This window comes from Phalaenopsis equestris, unplaced genomic scaffold (genome assembly GCF_001263595.1).
Source record: "Phalaenopsis equestris unplaced genomic scaffold, ASM126359v1 Scaffold000002, whole genome shotgun sequence".
Taxonomy (NCBI): domain Eukaryota; kingdom Viridiplantae; phylum Streptophyta; class Magnoliopsida; order Asparagales; family Orchidaceae; genus Phalaenopsis; species Phalaenopsis equestris.
Window position 1 is genome coordinate 28,670,637 of NW_018164444.1, and position 21,797 is coordinate 28,692,433.

At 36.1% G+C, this 21,797-nt stretch overlaps 1 protein-coding gene across 7 annotated transcripts in view; it reads right to left on the reverse strand.

Annotated features, from left to right (window-relative positions):
• The window catches only part of LOC110021838 (chaperone protein dnaJ 1, mitochondrial), a 118,351-nt gene that overhangs the window by 9,534 nt on the left and 87,020 nt on the right, over positions 1-21,797 (reverse strand). For all 7 annotated transcript variants that reach the window (XM_020720523.1, XM_020720505.1, XM_020720515.1 and 4 more), the window contains 2 exons: positions 10,579-10,627; positions 10,420-10,489 (listed from right to left, as the gene is read on the reverse strand). In XM_020720523.1, the coding sequence (XP_020576182.1) occupies positions 10,420-10,489; positions 10,579-10,627 (119 nt within the window). The remainder of the gene's footprint in view (positions 1-10,419; positions 10,490-10,578; positions 10,628-21,797) is intronic.

Genomic DNA, 21,797 nt, shown 5'->3' on the forward strand with positions numbered 1-21,797 from the left:
TGAATCTTGGATGTAATCTTCACTTTAGTTGTAAAACTCAACATATTTTAAGAAATCAATTGGCCAGATTGAAAGTAAATTAAGATCGAAGTGAAAAGATCATCACAATTTCTTAAACATTTTCTTGATTTCACCAATTCAATTTACCATTTCACAAATCTCGAGGCAAGGAGAAAGAGAAAACTATTCAGAACTCATGGGAAAAACGCAACAAAACTCGGAATTCATATATAAAATCAAAGTTATACAAACTACAACAAGCAAATAACTTATCTCTAATTTCTCCCCACGAACACTTCTCGAAGTTCCTCTGAATCTCTTCCTTTCTTTACAGCACACAGAACTCCTCTACGAAGTAGTAAGGAGGAAGAAATCTCTCACTTTCCCTCTACTCTTACAATCGAAGAATTTCTCATAATTGTTGCACTCTATTGGAAATTCTATACACTAATGGTAACCTCCAAGCCCTCTAGATTCACTCAATTTTCGGCCAAAATGTTCTTTTAAAGTTGTGGATGAACTTTCCTAAGAGTTGCCTAAGCATTCCTTCAAAATTTGGCCTTATCCAAAGCTTGAGTAGGCATAACCGTCGATCTCGCTATCGGCGGCCTCGAGAGTGTCGTTGGCGGGCTTCTGAAGAATTTTGTCCTGTAGTCTCGGGAAAAACTCGCCGTCCGCGGGGGCGGGGGCGCCCGCGGGGGTGTGGTCTAGTTTAATTCTCCATATTTTGGTCATTTTCACTCCGAATTCGCTCCTTTTTGCATCTTTTTGCTCTAATGACCCTAATTCATCATTCTTGCAACAAAACATCAAAAATATCTTTCTTTAAAGCGCAATATCATTAAAAACAGTATAAAATAGGTATGAAAATCTCAACATATTTTAATTTGGTCACAACCAAACCGCAAGGTAAAGAGCAAGTATGGAGCCAAAAGGACCCCAAAACAAAATTCAAATCATGCCAACAATGAAGTTTAAAACATACCCAAATGTTCTCAACATGCCCCAACTTGAAATAATGAAAATAGAGAACTAAGTGGCCATGAAGTTTTAAGGTGCTCACTAGTTATGCTAACGTGAAGCCCTTCCATTCGACCCCCCTTTTTTTAGAACAAAGCTTGCACCCCTTCTTTTTCCCTTTCATTTTTAAAACAAAACTAGCCAACTCAAGCTCCAAGCTAAGCAACACGTCACACTTTTAATCATGCATAAAACCGAGCATTAGAACTAGGAGGAAGGAGAATGCCATACTCATGCATACGCACCTCACAAAGGTGCAAGCCCTAAATCCTCAAAATGAAACATACTAAGCCCAAAAGAAAAAGAAAAGGGCCTAATAAACCTTCACTTTAAAATATGCTTAAACTTGCATGAAACACAACACCAATGCTCAACAACTGGCTCAAGTCTTGCTGTAAAACCTCTTGGCCAAACAAGAATATTAAACCATGAAGTAAGAAGGTCATACCTCAATGGCCAAACAAGCAACAAAAATCGAGCAGCACCTCTCCCCGTCTCCAAGAATTTTGGCCAACCCCTTCTCCTCTCTCGGGCTTTACCAAGAGAAAACAAAACTCCAAAAAAACATTCAAGCACACACACAAAGAGGATGAACCAACTGGAAAACAAAATGGCAGCACCTCCCTCTCTCCAAAAATTTCGGCCAACCTTAAAGACCCCCTCAGATGGAATTTTTATTCGGTACGTGCACCGCATGAACGCCTATACGCGGTACCGAATAAAAATTCGCCACGTGGAATTCGATTCCACGTGACTTTTCAACTTAAAAATGTCAATTTTTTACGCCCGACCCTACCCGATACAACCTTAATAACACTGCGATACTGCCAAAATAACACCAAATCCCCGCGCAGTAACGTTACATTGTGATACTATCAAAATAACACTGTGATACTACAAAAATAACACCAAATTCTCACGATAGTAACGTTACATTATGATACTACCAAAATAACAATGTGATACTACCAAAAATAACAATGTGATACTATCAAAATAACATCAAACCACAACTAATATTATAACGAACAACCATAAATGGAAAAAACTGCAAAAACAACCAGTGTATCACCGTGATAATACCTAAGTAGCCCCAAATCCACATGAAAGTAATGTTACATTATGATACTACCAAAATAGCACTGTGATACTACCAAAATAACACCAAATCCTCAAGACATTCACTTTACATTATGATATCACCAAAATAACACTGTGATACTACCAAAATAACATCAAACCCCAACTAATATTCTAATGAACAATAAGAAATGGGGAGCAACTGCAAAAACAACCAGTGTATCACCATGATATTACCTAAATAACACCACATCCCATCCAACCGAAACTTAGCGTTAAAACCCATCTAAAAATAGAGCAAACTTCATTAGCAATAAAACTTCATTAGCAATAAAATTGTTCCTTAAAACCTAGAACTTAAGTCCTCAACGTACATGCCGATGTCCTTCTGCCGCATCTAAACTCTGCTCAATCTCATTATTCTCGAAAATATTCTGAGATTCCATCTCATTATTATGTTTCTCAGGATTATTTTGAGATTCCACCAACATTTCTTCATAAAAAATTATTTCCATCAAACCAGCTCCAGCGAACACGAGGCAAAAAATGAGAATATACCGAATCCCTAAACCCTAAAGCAGACAACATGTCACTTTTTTTCAATTGGCGGGAATAAAAAAGGACAAAAAGGCGCTTTTTTTTGGGCGGGATTCTAGCCGGGTAGGGTAAAAAATTGACATTTTTAAGGTGAAAATCCACATGGAATTCCACGAGGCGAATTTTTATTCAGTACCGCATGTAGGCGTTCATGCGGTGCACGTACCGAATAAAAATTCTCTCAGATGGGGCTTTTATAGCCACGAAGGAGAAGAACTCACCTGAACTTACCTGGGGTGAGTCGAACGAAAGGAGATGAGAATGGCGCCAAACATCGCAGGGGCGTGGTGAGCAGATGGCGCAGGGAGCAGGGAGCAGGCGAGGGTAGGTGGAAGCTTTATCAGAGCTGGAAGCACGTGGAAGGGGACCTCGGTCGAAGCTTAGCAATCAAAGAGAGGGCTGCTCGGCTAGGGTGAATTCGACCCTAGGTTCGAGCGCGACAGCTTGCGGGAGAAGAAGGGGATCGGGCTCGGTTCGAGCGAGGACTGTGGGATTAGGGATTGAGCCAACGGAGGAAGCCAAGGGAAAAGGCGTGAGCGTGGGTCGAACATTGGAATTAGGGATTTTAATTAGATATATATTTTTTTAAATAAAGATTTTTTTTAAACGTGTCAAATTTCGTGCAATTTATTTGTGCGTGACATCCTAGCAAAATGAGTGCCCTGCCTAACTAAAATCGATGTTCCGAACATGCCGGCACAGTCCGTTTCATCATTTGAGGTCGTTCAGGTAACCTCCGCAACAATCGGGTGAAAAGAACGTGTCAAATTTGATTTTCGTTTAAATTCTAGTTCAAGATCGATCGATTCAAAAATTTATTTAAGTTTTCGAGGAATAACAGAGCAAGCGATGCGAACTGTGAAAAACAAATTTGTCGATTATCCGAATTGCGAAATTTGTGCGCGCGAAGGTGTAAATTGTGCAAAAGGCAATCTTGGGGTTTAATGGTTCTTTAGGGACTTCTTTTGAGTTTTCTCATGTTGGTTTTAACCCCCTAAGTGCTAAAGACAGATACCACACATGCGAAACTCCAAAAGGGTAAAGAAGTAATTAAGTTTCTAAAATGAGGTGGGTCCTATTTCTAAGGCCCTAAGATAGTCAAATGGAGAACCAAGACTAGACCCTAAATCCTAAGAGAAAAACTAGACCTCATTAAAAATGAGGTCAACACATGTATGCGCCCAGGTCATCCTTTTCGTTGCCATCTTGCTTATGAGAAGCAATTTTCTCTCTCTTCTGCAAGCAAATTTCTCTTCTCTTCTATTTCACTAGATATAACTTCAATTTTTTCGAGGAGAGTATCAGTTGTTTCAACTGACTGTTGTTCACCAGACTTTTTAGCAGATGGCTTCTTTGTGCCATCATAAAACTCGTCATCATCACTCAATGTGTTTTCTTCCTCTTCAGCAACTGCCTTTGTTCTGCCACCAATTGACCTCCTAGCACGACCACTTATACTTTCGCGAATGCAGTCATTTAAAGTTTCTTCCAAGCTATCTAACTCTTCCATTATTTGAGCAATTCTTTGTTCAATTCTACCAATCTGCATTTGCTGGCCTTGGGTTAGCCCACCTTGTGAAATATCTTTTACTGGAATAACATCAATCTCCTTCGTATTGGACACCTTTTCCATTCTCTTTATGATTTTACTATGCGTTTTTTCCTATCTCTCAGTCAACTGTCACTTGTATGTTTGCCATGTAATTTCATCTGCACCTTTTTATTGTAAAAACTTTCCTATTTCAAATCATTTCTTAAAATCTGAAAACCTGATTATATTTTATTCTCCCTTCTTATTTCATTACCTAAAATAAATCTAGCCTCTTTATGAATATGGGATGATGTGCATAAAATTAGGGGTTTTATTTTTGATACCTGAAATCAAGTTTTAGCCTTGGTATTTTCCCCTTCGAGGATTATATTTGACGTCGAGGTAGTGCTCCAGCTGTCCCTCGTCAGAGATGACGATCGTCTCAATGGATCCCAGTGGTGCTCCGACTGTAGGTCGACCCTGAAGAAATATTTATCTGTCCTTCCACCATTCCTGTTGCTGCCCACCAACTTCTTAGCTCTACAGCAGGCCACCTCACTTCTTCTTCAATAGCTGTCAGTTGTTGCCTTACCTCCAACCTGTTTCCAGCATTCTCAACAAGGCCGCAGCTCCCCATACTCTATCCCGACAGTCAGCCCCCATTCCTCAACAACTCAATCTTGTTGTCCACCAGCCCATAATTCCTCCCAGCACCCACTTTCAGAAGTTTAACTTGTTGTCTAGGTCTTTCCCATCGCTGCTAACGCTTCCCCGTTCACTGTCCACCCTCCAAAGGTGCTGACAAACCTTCTTTGCTGCTGCCTTACCTTCTCAGCTTGCTACCCCACCTTTCAAACTACCTCCCAACCGCCAAAAAAAAACCTTCCCGCCACCTTAATTTGCTACCTACCTCCTTCAGTCACCTTCCAACCACTGTCGGTCCCTCTCCCACATTCACAATTGCTGTCCGAAGTCTCCATGTTCACTAGGCCAATCTCCACCGCCCTTGAGATACACTTTCGAGGCGTTGGCTTTTGTCTTTATATTTGTTTGTCGTTTATTTCATGTTTTGAAGAGTCGTAACCGATTTCAAATATAAGAATAATATTTGTGTTTCTTTTGTGGTTTAGGCTTTCCCCTCCGGTATCATTTGGTATGAGAGTTAACCAAATCCTAGTCTCATCCTAGGGAGTCCTAGCATCGGCCATAAATCAAAACTCTTTCCTACCACAAAATATCCTTTCCACAACTCAAACACTTACCTCACCAAAATTTTTCTTTCTTATTCTCAAATCTTAGCCATGCCACTAATGAGATATATGCCCAAGCCTACCGGAAAGGAGATATAGCAAGAGATTCGCTGACTTTAGCGGTGGCTTACGTACATTAAGGATGAAATTCAATGGGAGGTTACCCTCGACCGTGATCGAGAGAATCGAATAGAAGAATGACAAGATATGACAATGAAATGGGAAACACAACACCAATTCCCACTAGCTTATTACCGCCAAAAATTACAAATCCTAGCATCAGAAATAGAGAGACCACATCACCAAGTGACCCCCGGCCCTTTCTGTCTACTATCTAGAAAACAAGCCGCAAGGCTGTCACAACCAAGAATTGCTGCAACAACCACAGATTAGGACATGTGGAAGCAAAATGCATAACCAAGGGAGTAATCTATTTTACTGAGTAGGGCATTGTTAAGACATGCCATAAAGACACCGTAGACACTCAAGATGATAAGGACATCAACGACGAGTACCGGCTTCTAATTGAAGAAATGAACGGTGATCAGAAAGAAGATGAAGACTTCCGAAAGGATTCTCCACTTGTAGCACCACCAAATCCAGTAGAACCCGAGATAGAGATTCCAGTAAAAGTAACAGTCACTGCTCTAGAAAATGGTGACTACGAGGTAATGGGCAGCCTATAAGAGCATGAGATTATGGTGCCTCGAGCTAACATCCTGCAAACAGTAATAGGAACATCAACAGAAATGATCTTGGATGTCAACAAGAATTATGAGTTTGATGAGCTGACATCAGATATAGGTTCATGGATAAGCGAGATGTAGATTTTTTCAAAAGTATAGACTCCCTCCAGAGTTGTCCCTACGGAGGGAGGTCCAACATGTCAGAAATGAAGTCATTGTGTGTCATGTCGACAACATTACATGGACATATTCAGAGATTACTTTCAGGCCAACAGGGGACACCTCGTCAAATGCCCAGACAGAAGAGATGAACCCCAAAATTGTAGTGGGTCGAGGAGCTTGATGGAGATGAAAATTCTGCAATGGGATATAGGTCCTCTTTGCGAGGAGAAGACTCCTGAGAGGGTGCCAGTGAGAGTGGCGCAACTTGCCACAAATTTTATCCCAGAATTGATTTCTCCTCACATACTTATTACTAAGCCACAACACGCTAAGCATGGGAAGTGGAAGAAGATTTCAAATGTAAGGGCTCGAAAGTTGCATTGAGGGAACCCAACTCTATATACAACTCCCGCTCAAAATGTGTCAAAAGAGGATGACTACCTACTCTATCAGAATGTGATATGGAATAACTACGCCGACATGATCGACCTACCAGAGATCTTACCACCATACTATGAGAGCAAAAAACTTCGACGAATGAGGTCGAAGCTCCTCCAACCCTGAGAGACTGATGCGAGGCTTGGGGGAGGACCGACCTGTCCTCAAGGGAGGAGAGCTGCCGCCCCCTCCTTCCTCTTCCTTCTTTCCCTCCATCCATTTTTCCTTCCTTTCCCCTTTGCTTTTCTTGCTCCTCCTTCCTCACATTTCCTTTCTCCCCCAAAACCTTTCCTTTCTAAACACTTTCCTATTCTAAATCCTTCATAAAATATGAAATCATAATTATATTTTATTCTCCCTTCTTATTTTAAATTCTTTCTTATTTTTTCTTATTTTAAATCATTTCCTTAAATCATTTCCTATTTTAAATCATTTCCTAAAATCAGAAAAATTGATTATATTTTATTCTTCTTCGTTACCTAAAATAATTCTAGCCTCTTTATAAATACGGGATAATGAATCAAGTTTTAGCCTTAGCATTTTTCTCTTTAAATGTTGTATTCGATGTCGAGGTAGTGCTCGTCTCCACTGGTCAGGGTCGTGCTCCGGCTGTAGCTCGACCCCGACGAGATATTTATCTACCCTTCCACCCTTCCTGCTGCTATCCACCCGCTTCCCATCACTATAGCAGGCCACCACACCTCTTCCCTAACAATTGTAGGTTGTTGTCCTTCCAACCTGTTGTCAACCTTCTCCCAGCAAGGCCACAACTCCCCATGCTCCATCCCAACACTCAGCCTACTTTCCTGAACAACCCAATCTTGCTATCCACCTGCCCAAAATTCCTCACAACACTCAACCAACCCACTTCCAGTAGTCTACCTTGTTGTCCAGGCCTTTCCCATTGCTGCAAGCACTTCCCGCTCGCAGTCCACCCGCCGAAAGTGTTGACCAGCCTTCTCTGCTACTGCCCTACCTTCCTAACTTACACCACCTTCCAACCTGCCTCGCAGCCGCCCAATTAACCTTCTCGCCACCTTAACCTGCTGCCTCCATCTTCCAGTTCACCTTCCAACCACTACCGGCCTCACTCCCACATTCACATTTGTTGTCACAAGCCTCCACATACACTCGGCCAACCTTCACCGCCCTTCAAATACACTTTTGAGTTGTTGGCTTGTGTCTTTTTTTGTTTGTCATTTATTTCATATTTTTAAGAGTTTGAACTGATTTCAAATTCAATAAAAATATTTGTATTTCTTTTGTAGTTTGGGTATTCTCCTACGGTATCATTGGGTGATGCCCTTCTCACTACTTATTACCTCATAAATCATTTTCCTAAATATTTACTTCAAAAGTCCAATTGATTTTCCAAACCCAGTTTTCAATTCTTCCCAGATGTTTTAGTTGTGTTCCAACTTTTGTACAAAATCATAGACCAAATAGGAATAAACTTGATTCCAAAACCTTAAAATCTATCTATATCGAGTATGGGACAAACCAAAAATGGTACAAATATCTTTTCCTTTACAAAAGTAAAAAATTTGTAGTAATGAATCAAGCCTTCTTTAAAAATAAATACTACTTTAAAAAAAAAATCCTTTAGGAGAACATAATAAATGAAAAACTTTTTAACAATTTACTTTGAAATTCTCCAACCCAAGTATTACCACCAAATTTCCTCAATCCAATAAAAATGAGATCACAGAAACTCCTATCACTCAAACACCTCAATATCCAACTAAATTTGTGTTTATTCTAGAAGGAAGATCAACAATAAAGTGAAATCACTCTACCTCTTGTTGCTATTCATGAAAAATTCAGAACTCATAAATCTTGAGATTATACAGAAGAATTGTCCATCGCTCTAAGAAGAGAAGCGCATGCCCATAATCAGCATCCTCTAGCAAATGTGGTAAGAAATGATTATCTTTCTTCCTAGGTTTTAAAATAAAATAATAAAAAAAAAACTTGGTCTCCTATCAAGAAGAGGTTGAAATTTTAAAAGTAAAAAAAGAGGCCTTTATTAATCTAAAATGAAAAGAGAGGCAGTTAAAGAGGATATGAAAGCTCTTATGAAAAAAATGAAACTATGCAAGTCAAAAAGTTATTTAATATAAAATACCAAAATACCGACCTAATGGGTCCACCGAAAGATATATTAAGCAATGCTTCGGGCCCTTTGTGTGATAGAAAAGTACCTCTTAGACTGAAAGGAAAATTTTATAAGACGGTGGTGAGACCTGCAATGCTCTATGGCGCTGAATGTTGGCCTTTAAAAGAGAAGCATAATAATAAGTTAAGTGTTGCCGAGATGAGAATGATTAGGTGGATGAGTGGCTTTACACTTAGAGACAAAATGCGGAATGAATATATTCGTGATAGGGTTGGTGTAGCTCCTGTGACAGACAAAATTAGAGAAAGTCGTCTTAGATGGTTTGGTCATATTAAACTATCTGATGATCTGATCAGGAAAGTTGATGTTTTAGATTCGACTATGTTAAGAAAAACAGAGGTAGACCTAGGAAGACTTGGACTTATTAAATAAATCTTAATTTTATTAGAACCAAAGCAGGAAAATAAGACACTAAATAGGACACAATGGAGAAAAAGGATTAATGTAGTCAACGTAGTAGAGTTAAGGTTTTGTTCTTGTTGTTGTTGTATTATTGTTCCGGTTAACTCAGGTATCCAAGGGACCTCTCGGGAACAAAACTATGAGGCCAATATTCCAAGGCGGACAATATCTCGATGGATGAGAGTTCTGGATGTTATAAAAGGTATCAGAGCATTCCACCAAGTTAAAGATGGAAACTAAGTGCTATATAAAACAAAGTATTATATCATGAGAGCCACCTCTTGAACCCGTGATGAGATAAAGTGCTACATTGTGAGAGCCAACTCTTGCATCTGTAGGGGCCATCTCTGGAATCCTGTCTGTTAGGTAGATAATTCTAGATTTAGAACACTAACGAGGACTTCAATTACTTAAGTGGGGGATATTATGAAACCCATTAAGTAGAATGAAACTGAACTCTATTATTAAACATTGTTAGAGAAAGTAGATGGCTCTCAAATCAGTGTTTTGGGGATGGACAAACCTCGATTATTAACTTAGTTGTTATGAGTATTGTATATTCGGAAGCAACACTTGATAGGTTGTCTATATTTCTCTCCCAATGATTCAACCATTTATATTTAGTATTTTTTTAAATATAATTAATATTGATTTTTTTTCCTTTCCTGTCTTATCAGGCCAAAGTTTAATTTTTCCTGTTTTTAGCAATTCTAAATCTCTAAAAAAGCGGCATACTTTGGCCAAATAATCACAATGAAGTACTCAACTCTTCTATTGTATTTCTCTTCTACCCGCTAGTTTCATTATCCGAACCACTTCACATACATTTTGTTCCCCAAAAATAGAATATAACAGGTTTAATAATTTTTTTTAAAGTAATTAGCAAACAAACTTATCCCATTTGAAGTGCATGGATGCTAATGATGCAAGCTCACAAAAACCATCAATAATTTGTGTAATCAAGAATTGTTGCAATGTAACAAAAAATTTCCACAATCTGAGTTGCATCTAATCTAACAAACTTAGTGAATAAATAAGAATGAAAGCATAAAAATCAGTCCAGGATGATGTTCTTACGAAGGAAAGTGCACACGGAATCTCACAAACTGGTCACCATGACTGGAAGACCCAATGTGCTTTGGCAGTCCTGATAGAACATAATCATTACAAAATCAAGTAAGAAATTACAAGCACCAGCACATTAGAACGACTACGAACAGATCACAATAAGTGTACCTCTCCCCCTCATTGCCAACAGTTGGCCTGGTTGTACTCCCTTTGGTATCTAAGAAAAAAATAATAAATAACACAGAGAAAAATTCACTAGCGCATGTACAAAAAATAAACAAAGAAACAAAAGAAACAATATAATTGTTCCTTAGAATATGTACAGGCGCATCTGCCATATAACTGAATAATTTTTCTATAAAGATAATAAATGTAGGAAAATAAATGGATATAGAAAGACAGATGAAAAATAATGCTGAAAGAAATCTATAACTTCAGGAATATAGAAGTCATTGTCCTCACAAAAAAATCACCATATATTAAGATGTGTGATAACAGATTACATCGTTCTTTCCAGGTTTAACTCTGTGGAAGCGAGCATATATAACAAGGTGAAGGAAGTTCAAGGTCCTTTCACCTTCTTGTTTTTTCATCCCTCAAACAAAGGTCGAGGAGAATATTCAGCCACTTCTTTCTCAGCTATTTTTTTTCTCAGAGCAACTTATTCCATATACCACAGTTTTTTTTTTTAATCCTAATCGCTTTTATAAATCAGTGTTTTTTCATCCAAAAACCATCTAATTTCTTCCGTCCGATCAGTAAAGATAGATCCAGAGTAAAGATAGATCCAGACTACGACAGCTCAAGACTAAATTCTCTCTAGACACTATTAGGTAGTTTGATCAACAAAACTGTTGACCTTCATGCAACAAAATGTAAAAACAAGAAGAGATTAATGTAAGAATTAATGTTTATTTATTTTATTTGAGATAAATATTTTCATTGAAAAAACTATGTTAATATTAATATTATAAATAAAAACAAAGGATTAAAAAACATTTGATTCAATAGGAGATTTGGATAATTGACTTCACACGAGAAAAAAATGAAAGAATTGAAGGTTATGGTTTTAAATTTTTAAGTGGAGGAATTTAATTTTTATTAAAAAATCATGTATTAATGTTAGATTTCTTTGTAATGAATATTAGGAATGTAAAATTGAAGAATAGACAATATTAAGAAATTTTTAGGTTAGTTAAAAGACAGTGAGATGAGACCTACTTATGTATTATAGTATTAGAAAATAATCAAATGCTTAAAGTAATTGTGTCTCGAAAACACTTTAAGATCATGATTGAATGATAATAATAGATTAGTAGAGGATCAATGAAGTGATTAAATGGAGGAATAAGCATATAGAGAGGTCTCCAAAAGATTAATGTGAGTAATTATTATTTTATATGCATTAATTTTTTTTTCCATTTGTTTAAATGCATTGTGCTTTTGAAGGTTAAAGTTTATAATGACAGATAAACTTACTGTATTGTTTTAAAAAAAATACTTCATTTATTTCGTAAAGACTTTAAAGCATTTCTATAATTGAAAAAAAATAAAAAATAAAAAATGAAATGACAGTTCTATGATTAAAATTATATTACTGTTTGAATGATAAATGAAGTAAAATAAATGGATTTAATGAAAAGAAAATTTTAAGTCAATCATGAGTCATCCTTTAAGTTACTAACCGCGGATGCTAATAGTTCCATGCATGAAAAAAAAAGAAATGTACATGGAATAAGAAATGAAAATAGAAATTAAGTTAATTGTACCTTTATCGATATAAAATTTTAACAGTACTCCTAAAATGACTTCTTAAAAGAAAAAAGTAGAAAATGCAAATAGTTAAAATAATTTAATAAAAAAATTAATATTTTATTTTATAGGTTAGTCACCATAATTCTTTGAGCATTTTTATAATAATTTAGTAAATAATAAAACTTATTAGTTAAGAAAAAAAAAAAAAAAACTCAGTTAGATTGATATAACTGATAGAAGGAAATTTACTTACAAGAGGATACTGTTTGATTTTCTATGCTATACATTTTTATTTTCAGCCACTTCTTTCTCACACAGCTACTGTTTGATTTTCTATGCTATACATTTTTATTTTTATTATTGTCTTAATATGGGAAATCTTATTTATCTTCGAAGAAGTTTATTATTGTTTGTGGATTACTGGTTCAAGGAAACATGCTAATTAATCTATAAAATATACTTGTATTGTTATTTTAATAAATATATTTATTAAATCATTTCAATTATTTACATTATGCTTCTTATATTTTTAATTCTTTAAATATGTGAAATTTGAAAAATAAAAATATAAATAGAAAAGAGTAGCTCTTTTTAAAATTTTTGAAAAGTTGCATAAATTATCATATCCAAGAGTACCTTGCCAATGGGAAGTTATTATCACCTTATGAACATTTGTATCGAATATTGATAGTGTGCAGATACCCATTTTTATGCATGAAGCACTTCAAAGCACATAATAAAAAAATACAGTTGAAGAGAATATCCAAGCACTTGATCTAAATGACACATTGACCTTTACAAAGCCTCCTTCGAATAAAAAACCCGTTGGGAGCAAATGAGTATTCAATGTCAAGTACAAATCAAATGGGAGCATTGAAAAGTTCAAGGCAAGGATGGTGGCCAAAGGTTTTACTCAGTCTTATGAGATAGACTATCAAGAGACATTTGCACCAGTGACCATGCTAAACATTGTAAGAGTTATTCTTTCTTTGGTAGTGAAACATTAATGGGAAATACATCAATTTGATATTAAAAATGTTTTTTTGAATAAAGACCTTGAGTAAGAAGCGCATATGGAAATCCCACTAGATTTGAAAAATTACTAAAATAAAAATCTGGTTTGTAAGTTGAGAAAGTCACTTTATGGTCTCAAACAATCTCTGCAACTTGATTTGACAAAATTACCAAGACTATGAAATTTATTGCCACGTTGATCATACATTGTTTATAAAACAACAAAAAGGAAAGAAAGATATATTCATTGTCTTTGTAGATGATATGATCCTAACAAATGATGAAAAAGATATTGGAAAGATTATGGAGGTTCCTGCCACTGAATTTGAAATCAATGATCTATGAGCTATGAGATACTTTTTGTGCATGAAAGTGGTTAGGTCCAAGATGAAAATTGTGATATCCCAAAGAATGTAAATTCTATACCAACTAAAAGAGACAGGAATGCTAGGGTGTAAGCATGTTGAGACTTCTACGGATTTCAACAAAAATTTACATTCACAGAAAGAAAGACACCAGATGAAAAAGATAGATAACAAAGATTGGTAGATAAGCTTATGTATTTGTCACACACTAAACCTGATAACGTTTACTCTTTTAGCATTGTGAGTCAACATATGAATAATCTAAATGAAGAATATTTGGATTTGGTTTATAGAATATTGAGCTTTCTTAAGAAGACTCCTAGTAGAGGGTTATTTTTTAGGAAATCAAACGAGAAGTTGAGATTTATACTGATGCTAATCGGACAAAAGAATTCACGGACAGAAGATCCACATCTGGGTATTAGTCCTGTGTATGGGAAAATCTTATCATATGGAGGACTAAGAAGCAAGAAGTTGTCTCTAAAAGTAGTGTAGAATCTAAGTACCAGACACTTGCTTTGAGAATTATGAAGGAATGTAGATCTAAGGGTTACTAAATGAATTGAGAATTGAAATGCTCCACAGTCAATACCATTAAGATGTTTTGTGATAGTCAAGCTACAAGTAATATTGCAAAGAACCTTGTGCATAATGACAAGATCAAACACATTGAGTTTGATGGATATTTTATCTCTGAGAGGACAATGGTGGCATTATTCGCTTAATTTACATTCCAAAGCATCTTCAAGTCGTGGATGTTTTCACTAAAACCCTACCTCCAGGAAGCTTTAATGATTTGAATAGTAAGCTGTATTTACAACATCTATAACCTAGCTTGAGGGAGAGTGCAATTTTGTCCCTGTTAGGTGGCCCAGACCGTCGCACATATGGGCTCCACAGAATCAATTTGTGGAAGCTATTGCAGGGAGTTTCCTATTTCAATTTTATTCCTTTTATGTTGTTTTTTATTAAATTTTTTGTCTTTCCTTTATTGCTTATTTTGTATTTGGCATGTTTTGATAGCCTTTATTTTGTTTGACCTAGATATCCCCTATATCTCTAGGGAAAATGTTGTAATTTGATTATGATGGAATATAAGAATATAGTTTCTCCACCTTTCTTTAGAGTCAAATTAGCATATTACAAAGAAATTTATTTATTTTTCAATAAAAATTTTATTTTTATCTCTTGAAAAAATATATACTCTGGAGAACAAAACCATTGGATTGTCTTGGGACCGAGTAAGATATCAAAGTTGAAATGAGTACCTTCGGTTGGGAGATTGATTTACATAATCTTGCACAAGGTTGAATATTACTTACGTTGTTCGTTTATTAAGTTAATGATCCAAAAGAGAAACAATTATAAACTATTTATAAGATACTTTATTATCTAAAGTACACAATAAAAAGAGATATATTGTTCAAGAAAAATAAAAAAATAAAAATAGACAAGAATTCTACATGGATGTCGACTATTGTATACCATTCAAAGATAGAAGATTAAAAACTGATAATTGTATCTTCGACAAAGCTAATCTTATTACAAGGATGAGTAAGAACCAGATCTTGGTCGTAATCTAGAGTTGATGTCGAGTTCAAAGTTTAAAGCTCAGAGCATCTATGAAATCCTATGACATAACGTTACACTTGATCATCTCAAAATCAAGGACAAGTATTTAACAGATTATATTATAACAATAACTTTAGAATTATTAATAAACAAAGCCCAGTCCAACATAATTTTGGCATGCACTTCATCAAATAAAAATTGGGTTATTGCTTAATCAGTACTCCTTACATGCCTTAAATTAGAGAAGTTCCCTAAGAGTCTTATAGGATAAGAGCATATAACGGAGAACTAAAAAAAAAATTTATAAAATCACAAACATGTGGATGTAAAAGGCCGTTAAGATCTAAATTGAGTGTTGCAGCAATCAGAATATTAAGATCTGTGAAATATAAGAAGGATAAATATATATTATATAATTTGAAGTACATAGTAAAAAATTACTAAGAATCAAAGAGAGTCCGGCAACACTTCAAGGGATCATGGTTTCCATGTGTGGAATTCCCACATGCGTGAAATCCAAATCTAGTGTGCAATAATTTCCTTCCATAACTTTACAAGAACAGGTATGTATTTTACTGTACAGTTCTTTCCTTCTTTATTTGTATCTATTTAACCTTTCTTATGGTTTCCTCGTATAAAAAATGGTTGATTGGGGGCTGGCTATACCAAAAAAAAATGATGATAATAAAGAGAGGAGAAATTGATTCCTCCAATCTCTATAAATTGTTCAACTTTCATTGTCTTATTTCATCATTTACTGAAATAGGATATGCAAAAATAATTCTAGAAAAACAGATCCAATTCAGGTCCCAATAACTATTAGGACATGAATAAATTTTCAATTAATGGTTTGTGAAAAGATAATGATAAAAGCTTAGAAAACTCAAACGAAAATTAATCCAGATGGGATTAAGTCAAGCAAGCCACAATCACTAAAGTGTGTAGAAGTATCAAACTTAATTCTTAAACATTACAGCTACATATGAATCAAATGTCCAACAAAATGGTTAGGCTTGATTAGACCTTGTTCATAATTGTTTTGATTAACAAATCAAATAATCATAATGCTTTTATCAATACTCGGTTGTTAAATGAGCAAGCCTGAACAACTTATTGCTATATTTGTTTATGACCACTAACACTATTGCTTGAAGCTTGTTAAGATAATAAAATATTGAACAAAGGAAAAACTATATATATATATATATATATATATAACAGATACTGCGGATATAAAAAATGTCATCTATTCTGATTTCGCTCTGCTAGGTTTTCGCCATTATGGCGAAACCTGATATTGTCGTGCGGCGTCAACTTCTCCTTCGCGCATCGTTCGGTTCATGCTCGAAGAAGTAAAGTTCTGCGTCGTGCGGCGTCGCTTCTTCGTCGCACGTCTTCCATTGTCAGTCGCGCCTCCTGAGGTCGCGCTTCAGCGCTCCCGGCTCGTCTTTCATTAGGCTCTTTCACGCTCGAAGAATTCTGCGTCGTGCGGTTGTCGATTCTTCGCCGCGCGTCTTCTATTGTCAGTTGCGCCTCCTGCGGTCGCCTGCGGCTCCATCTCCTATTGCACTCGCATCCATTAAATCCCTTTAGTTTGCCACTGTTCCACTCCCTTCCATGGCTACCGCTCCTTCTTAACCACCGACTATTCAAGTTTTTAACCTTTGGAAGACTTCTTTTGTTGATATGGTAGGCTCTATGGGATTAGATCGGGTTTTCTCTCAGATTTACCATGAATCATTCGAGCCAAGAGGACTGCAACCATATCAAGAAGATGGGTAGGAAGAGTGAAAAACTGGCTCTATTCTTCTCTGATGTTATGATTTCCAACCTGGTTAACAAGTTGAAATTCACCCTCATTGGGAAGTTCCAATTGAGACATCCTAAAATGAAAATCGTTCGAAAGTCTTTTGAAGATCTCAAACTATTGGGACTTTGGAAAGTTGGCCTCTTTGATGAGAGACGTGATGATACAAAACTCAGGGGTTGTAGCTTAACAATATGTATATCTGCCATATGTAGTTTGCCGTTGTTCAATGCCCTTCAACGGAATTATACGTGAAACTTTGTGGACCTTTCTCAGGGTAAGTAAACTGTAGGGTGCCGATGAATTTTCAGCACCAATGCAACAAGACAAGATTGGTCATTAAAGAATACTCATAGACCCACGGAGTTGACCATAAAGAGAAATTTACTCCAATGGCTAAGCTAAACACTATTTGAGTCCTATTGTTACTTGCACTGAATATGAATTGGCCTTTATTTCAGCTGGATGTCAAGGATGCATTCTTAAATGAAGAGCTAACAGAAGAAGTGTACATGTCTCTCCCTCTGAGCTTTGATTCTACTGCCTCCAGAAGACAAGTATGCAGGCTACGAAAGTCCCTCTATGGGCTAAAGCAATCTCCAATGGTCTGATTTGGCAAATTCACAAAGATGGTTGCGGGTCCTGGTTTTTTTACTCAAGCTCAATTGAATCACACCATCTTCTTTCAGCAATCCTCCAATAACAAGGTAGCTATCATTATAATCTATGTTGATAATATTGTTCTTACAAATAACGATCTCCCAACAATTAAGACCTTAAAAAAAGATTCTTTCTACATCCTTCGAGATAAAGGATTTGGGATCCCTTCGGTACTCCTTAGGCTTGGAAGTGGCTCAGTCATCTCGAGGAATTTGTCTGTCTTAGCGCAAATATGTGATTGATCTCTTGACAAGAACAACCTTCTTCTATGCAAACCTATTGTTGTTCCTATAGATTTTATTGAAAATTTATCTGACATTCCAAATGATGTGTCTGCCAATAAAACTCATTACCAGCACCTTGTAGAAAAACTCAACTAACTCGTTCATACTCGTCCTGATATATGCCACGTAGTTGGAATAATGAATCAATTCATGCATGACCCTTATGAGTATCATCTTCAAGTTGTCCAGCAGTTTCTCCAATATTTGAAAGGTGCACCAGGCTCAGGTTTGTCAAACGAGCCACAGACGCCAAGAAGATAAGGGACGGAGAGGCGAGGAAATGGCTACACAAGGCAATCAACGGATGCTTCTAGCGCGCACCTATGCTAAAGAAGCATCAAGTGGTGCAGCAGGTTCAGCTGCAAATGTTAAGGCTCAGATCAGACACCCCTTCCTGCTTTCCTTAGGGTCCTGCTGTTTATACAGATGTTGATTGGGTAGGATCAATTCATGAGTGATGTTCCACCACGGAGTTATGGTTATTTGTATGAGACAATCTTGTCACGTGGAAAACCACGAAACAGTTTGTGGTTGCCCGAAACAGTGTTGAAGCTGAATTCCAGCCCATGTCTTTAAAAATGTTTGAAACTCTGGCTACGCATCATGCTCCGCGAACTCTGTATGCCAACCTCCATCCCACTGCAGCTATTCTGTGATAATAAGGCCGCAATTAGCATTGCTCATAATCCAGTACAGCATGATTGTACCAAACATGTGGAGATCGACAAACACTTCGTTAAGGAAAAGATTGAGTATGAGGAGATTTGTGTTCCATATGTGCCCTCCAGTGATCAACTAGTGGACATACTCACCAAAAATCTTCCTCGCCCTTTGTTCGATGACTTCAAATTCAAGTTAACATGTGACATCTCTTTAACTTGAGGGGGAGTATTAGATTATAACAACAATCCCCAGACATTATTACATTTTATTTGCTCTTATTCCTTCATTATGTATTTTCTATTTTTCTTTATTTTGTTTTATGTTATTTCTTAGTTGTTTTTATTATGTTTGATTCATTCCTTTATTATGTTTATTATAATTGGGTTTAAATACTTCTATCAATAATATTATGCCACTCTATTCCAAATCTCAATAATGTTAATATCTTTTAACTTCATAATACAATATCATTCAAAAAAAAATTGATCAGCACACCTATCCATCAATAAGACATCTCCACACACAATCCTTTCCTCAGCTCAAGTCCCGACCAGTAAAGTATTACTCATTTATTATATTTTTTTCTTTATTTCCACATCACTAGATATTTAACTTTGTACTGTTATAATTGTATTAAGCTCATTTGTTTGATCTTGGAAGCCAGATAGGGGGTTATGTTAGCAGCTAACAGGATTTAGCAAACGATTCAGGAAGATTTGCTGAATGAGGTCTTTAAGGTTTGCTTTGAAAGCTCTTTCAATGAAAGTCTAATTATTTAAGATCAACAAGATTGACTCGATGAGGCTCATTTATGTTTTTAAACAAGATGCTCACATAAAGCTCGATAAGAACAGAATAAACCAAAATAAAATCAACTTCGAACTAAACTCAAACAAACATGAACTTCAAAAAGCTAAGCTTGAAAATAATCACAAAAGCTACAAGTTTGCGTAAAATGAGCTCAAAAGCCTCAATTCAACTCAGCTAGGTTGAAACCCTATATGTAATCCCCAAAAAGATTTAAAAGGTAAAATGGAACTTATGTTATGATATAACCTATTTTTCGCTATGCAGAAATTCATCTAAATTATATTCAGAGAAGTTTAAATTTATCATGATCAAATTGATGTATAAAATTTTATAAAAATTATTAATATATTTTATTTTGTAAAAATAAATAAATAAACAAATTAAATAAACCTTAAACACTGTTAACAGCAATAGATACTGTAGTCATTCCACAATAGATACTGTAGCCATTCCACCAATCATTGTATACAAATGGCTGATAAAAATCAATGGTTAAGATCTCAAGTAGTGAAATAATATATATATGTGTGTGTGTGTGCGTGTGTAGACAGACAGACACACAATTAAGAAGAACTTTATTCCCTATTCCACTTCATTTTCTTCCTGAATTGCAAAACGACATTGTATCGCGCAGCATCCACAAAGTGGATGCTACGAAGTCGGGGTTGGTTTCTCTCAATTTGACTTTTAAAAAAGAAAAATCAGTTTAGTGTTGAAAATTTTGAAACTTAAACAGCAAGATAACTATACATATATCCATCTCATGTTTTCCCTCAAGCTATAAGGAAATGTCGAGATGGTACGGGTGACTGCCCTTTTCTTAAAAAGATAAGTAGGAAGAGTGATATAAAACAACACTATTTTCCTCTGATTCAAAAATTTTAACCCTAACTGAGAAATTCAAGTTCGCTCTTATTGGGAAATTTCAGTGGGGGCACCCACTTACCACTTATGGAAGTTATCAGAAGTTATCAGAAAGAGTTTTGACGATCTCAAATTTGTAGGCAAGTTAAAAAGTGAGACTCGTTAATAGAAGACATGTGTTGATTCAGTTAACCCTAGTTGAAGACTACGCTCGGATTTCTCTAAAAAATATCTCAGCATTACAGACAAGTTAATGAAGTTACTCAAGTGGTTTCTTGATTTTGGCCCAAATCATGAGTCTCCTACTGCTCTGGTATGGATTAGTTTACCTGGTCTCAAGTTGCATTTCTTTAATCATCAGATTCTCTACTCTAATGAAGTCATACTTGGGGATCTTATAAAATTAGATCTGCCGACCTTTAACCTAACCAAGCCTCCTGTGGCAAGAATACTTGTGAAAGGGATATTATCTTACCCGATATTACTAATATCTGGCTGGGCACAACTCACAATGGATACTAGCAACAAATTGTCATGGAACATAAACTTTTTTATTATACCCACTGTAAGATGTTTAAGCATACACTTGATAAATGTCACAGGCTTCATCCAAATTTAAAAGCTAAAGCTCAAGTAGACAAGGAGGGGTCTAACCCCATTGCTATGGATACATCTGCTCAATCTGTGGAGGAAGTTCCCACAATACAGGATTTGGCGTCTGATTTGCCTATGAATCCCCCCTTGCCAATACTGCTTCTGTTTCTGCAACTGATGTGATGCTGGATGGCTCTGCTGGGCAACCTACATCATCAAACGTTATCCATAAGATTACTGAAGGATCATTACCTACAAAAGATAGTGTTCAGATTGGTACTCGAGTGAGCCTTACAACTCCTCATCTTCAAAAAACATCTGAAGCAAAGACGACAACTCATAATTCACATACACTGGAATCTATTGTGCTTACAACGGTTGGTAATCTCTCTACTACGGTTCTTCTACCACCTCATTCGAAGGATCAATCTTCCAATGAGGAATAACAAATTTACACATCTAGGAAAAAGAAGAAAAATGGAGACAACTTGAGCTCAATAATCTAATAGATGATACTTTGGTTACTTCGGGTAATGGTACACAGCTCACCAATTTGTTAGTTGGCTCCCTTTCGAGAACCAGAGGCAGATGCTCGCGTCATGTGCCTAAATGCACTATAATTGATAAATTTCTTTTATTCATTTATTTACTTCTGTGTTTAGTTGTCAATTGCAACCCAACAAGCTGGAGAGCTTATTACACCTAGAAACATCCAGGGAATGGAAAATTGATTTTACGCGGGAATTTGAAAATATAAGGTAGAAGAATTGATGCGGGTCAGATTTGTGTGTTATTTTGCAAATATTTTTCAATATTATAAAATACACACGACAGTAATAATAATAAATATTCGATGTAAATCTTAACAAAAATAAATTTAGTGAAAATTATTTTTTCTTTTAAAACCTTTAAAATGTTAAATCCCCTAATAATCACGTAAATATACGTATCACTCAAGTAATAAAGGCCTTTAATGGAGTCCTTGATATCGGTCCCACA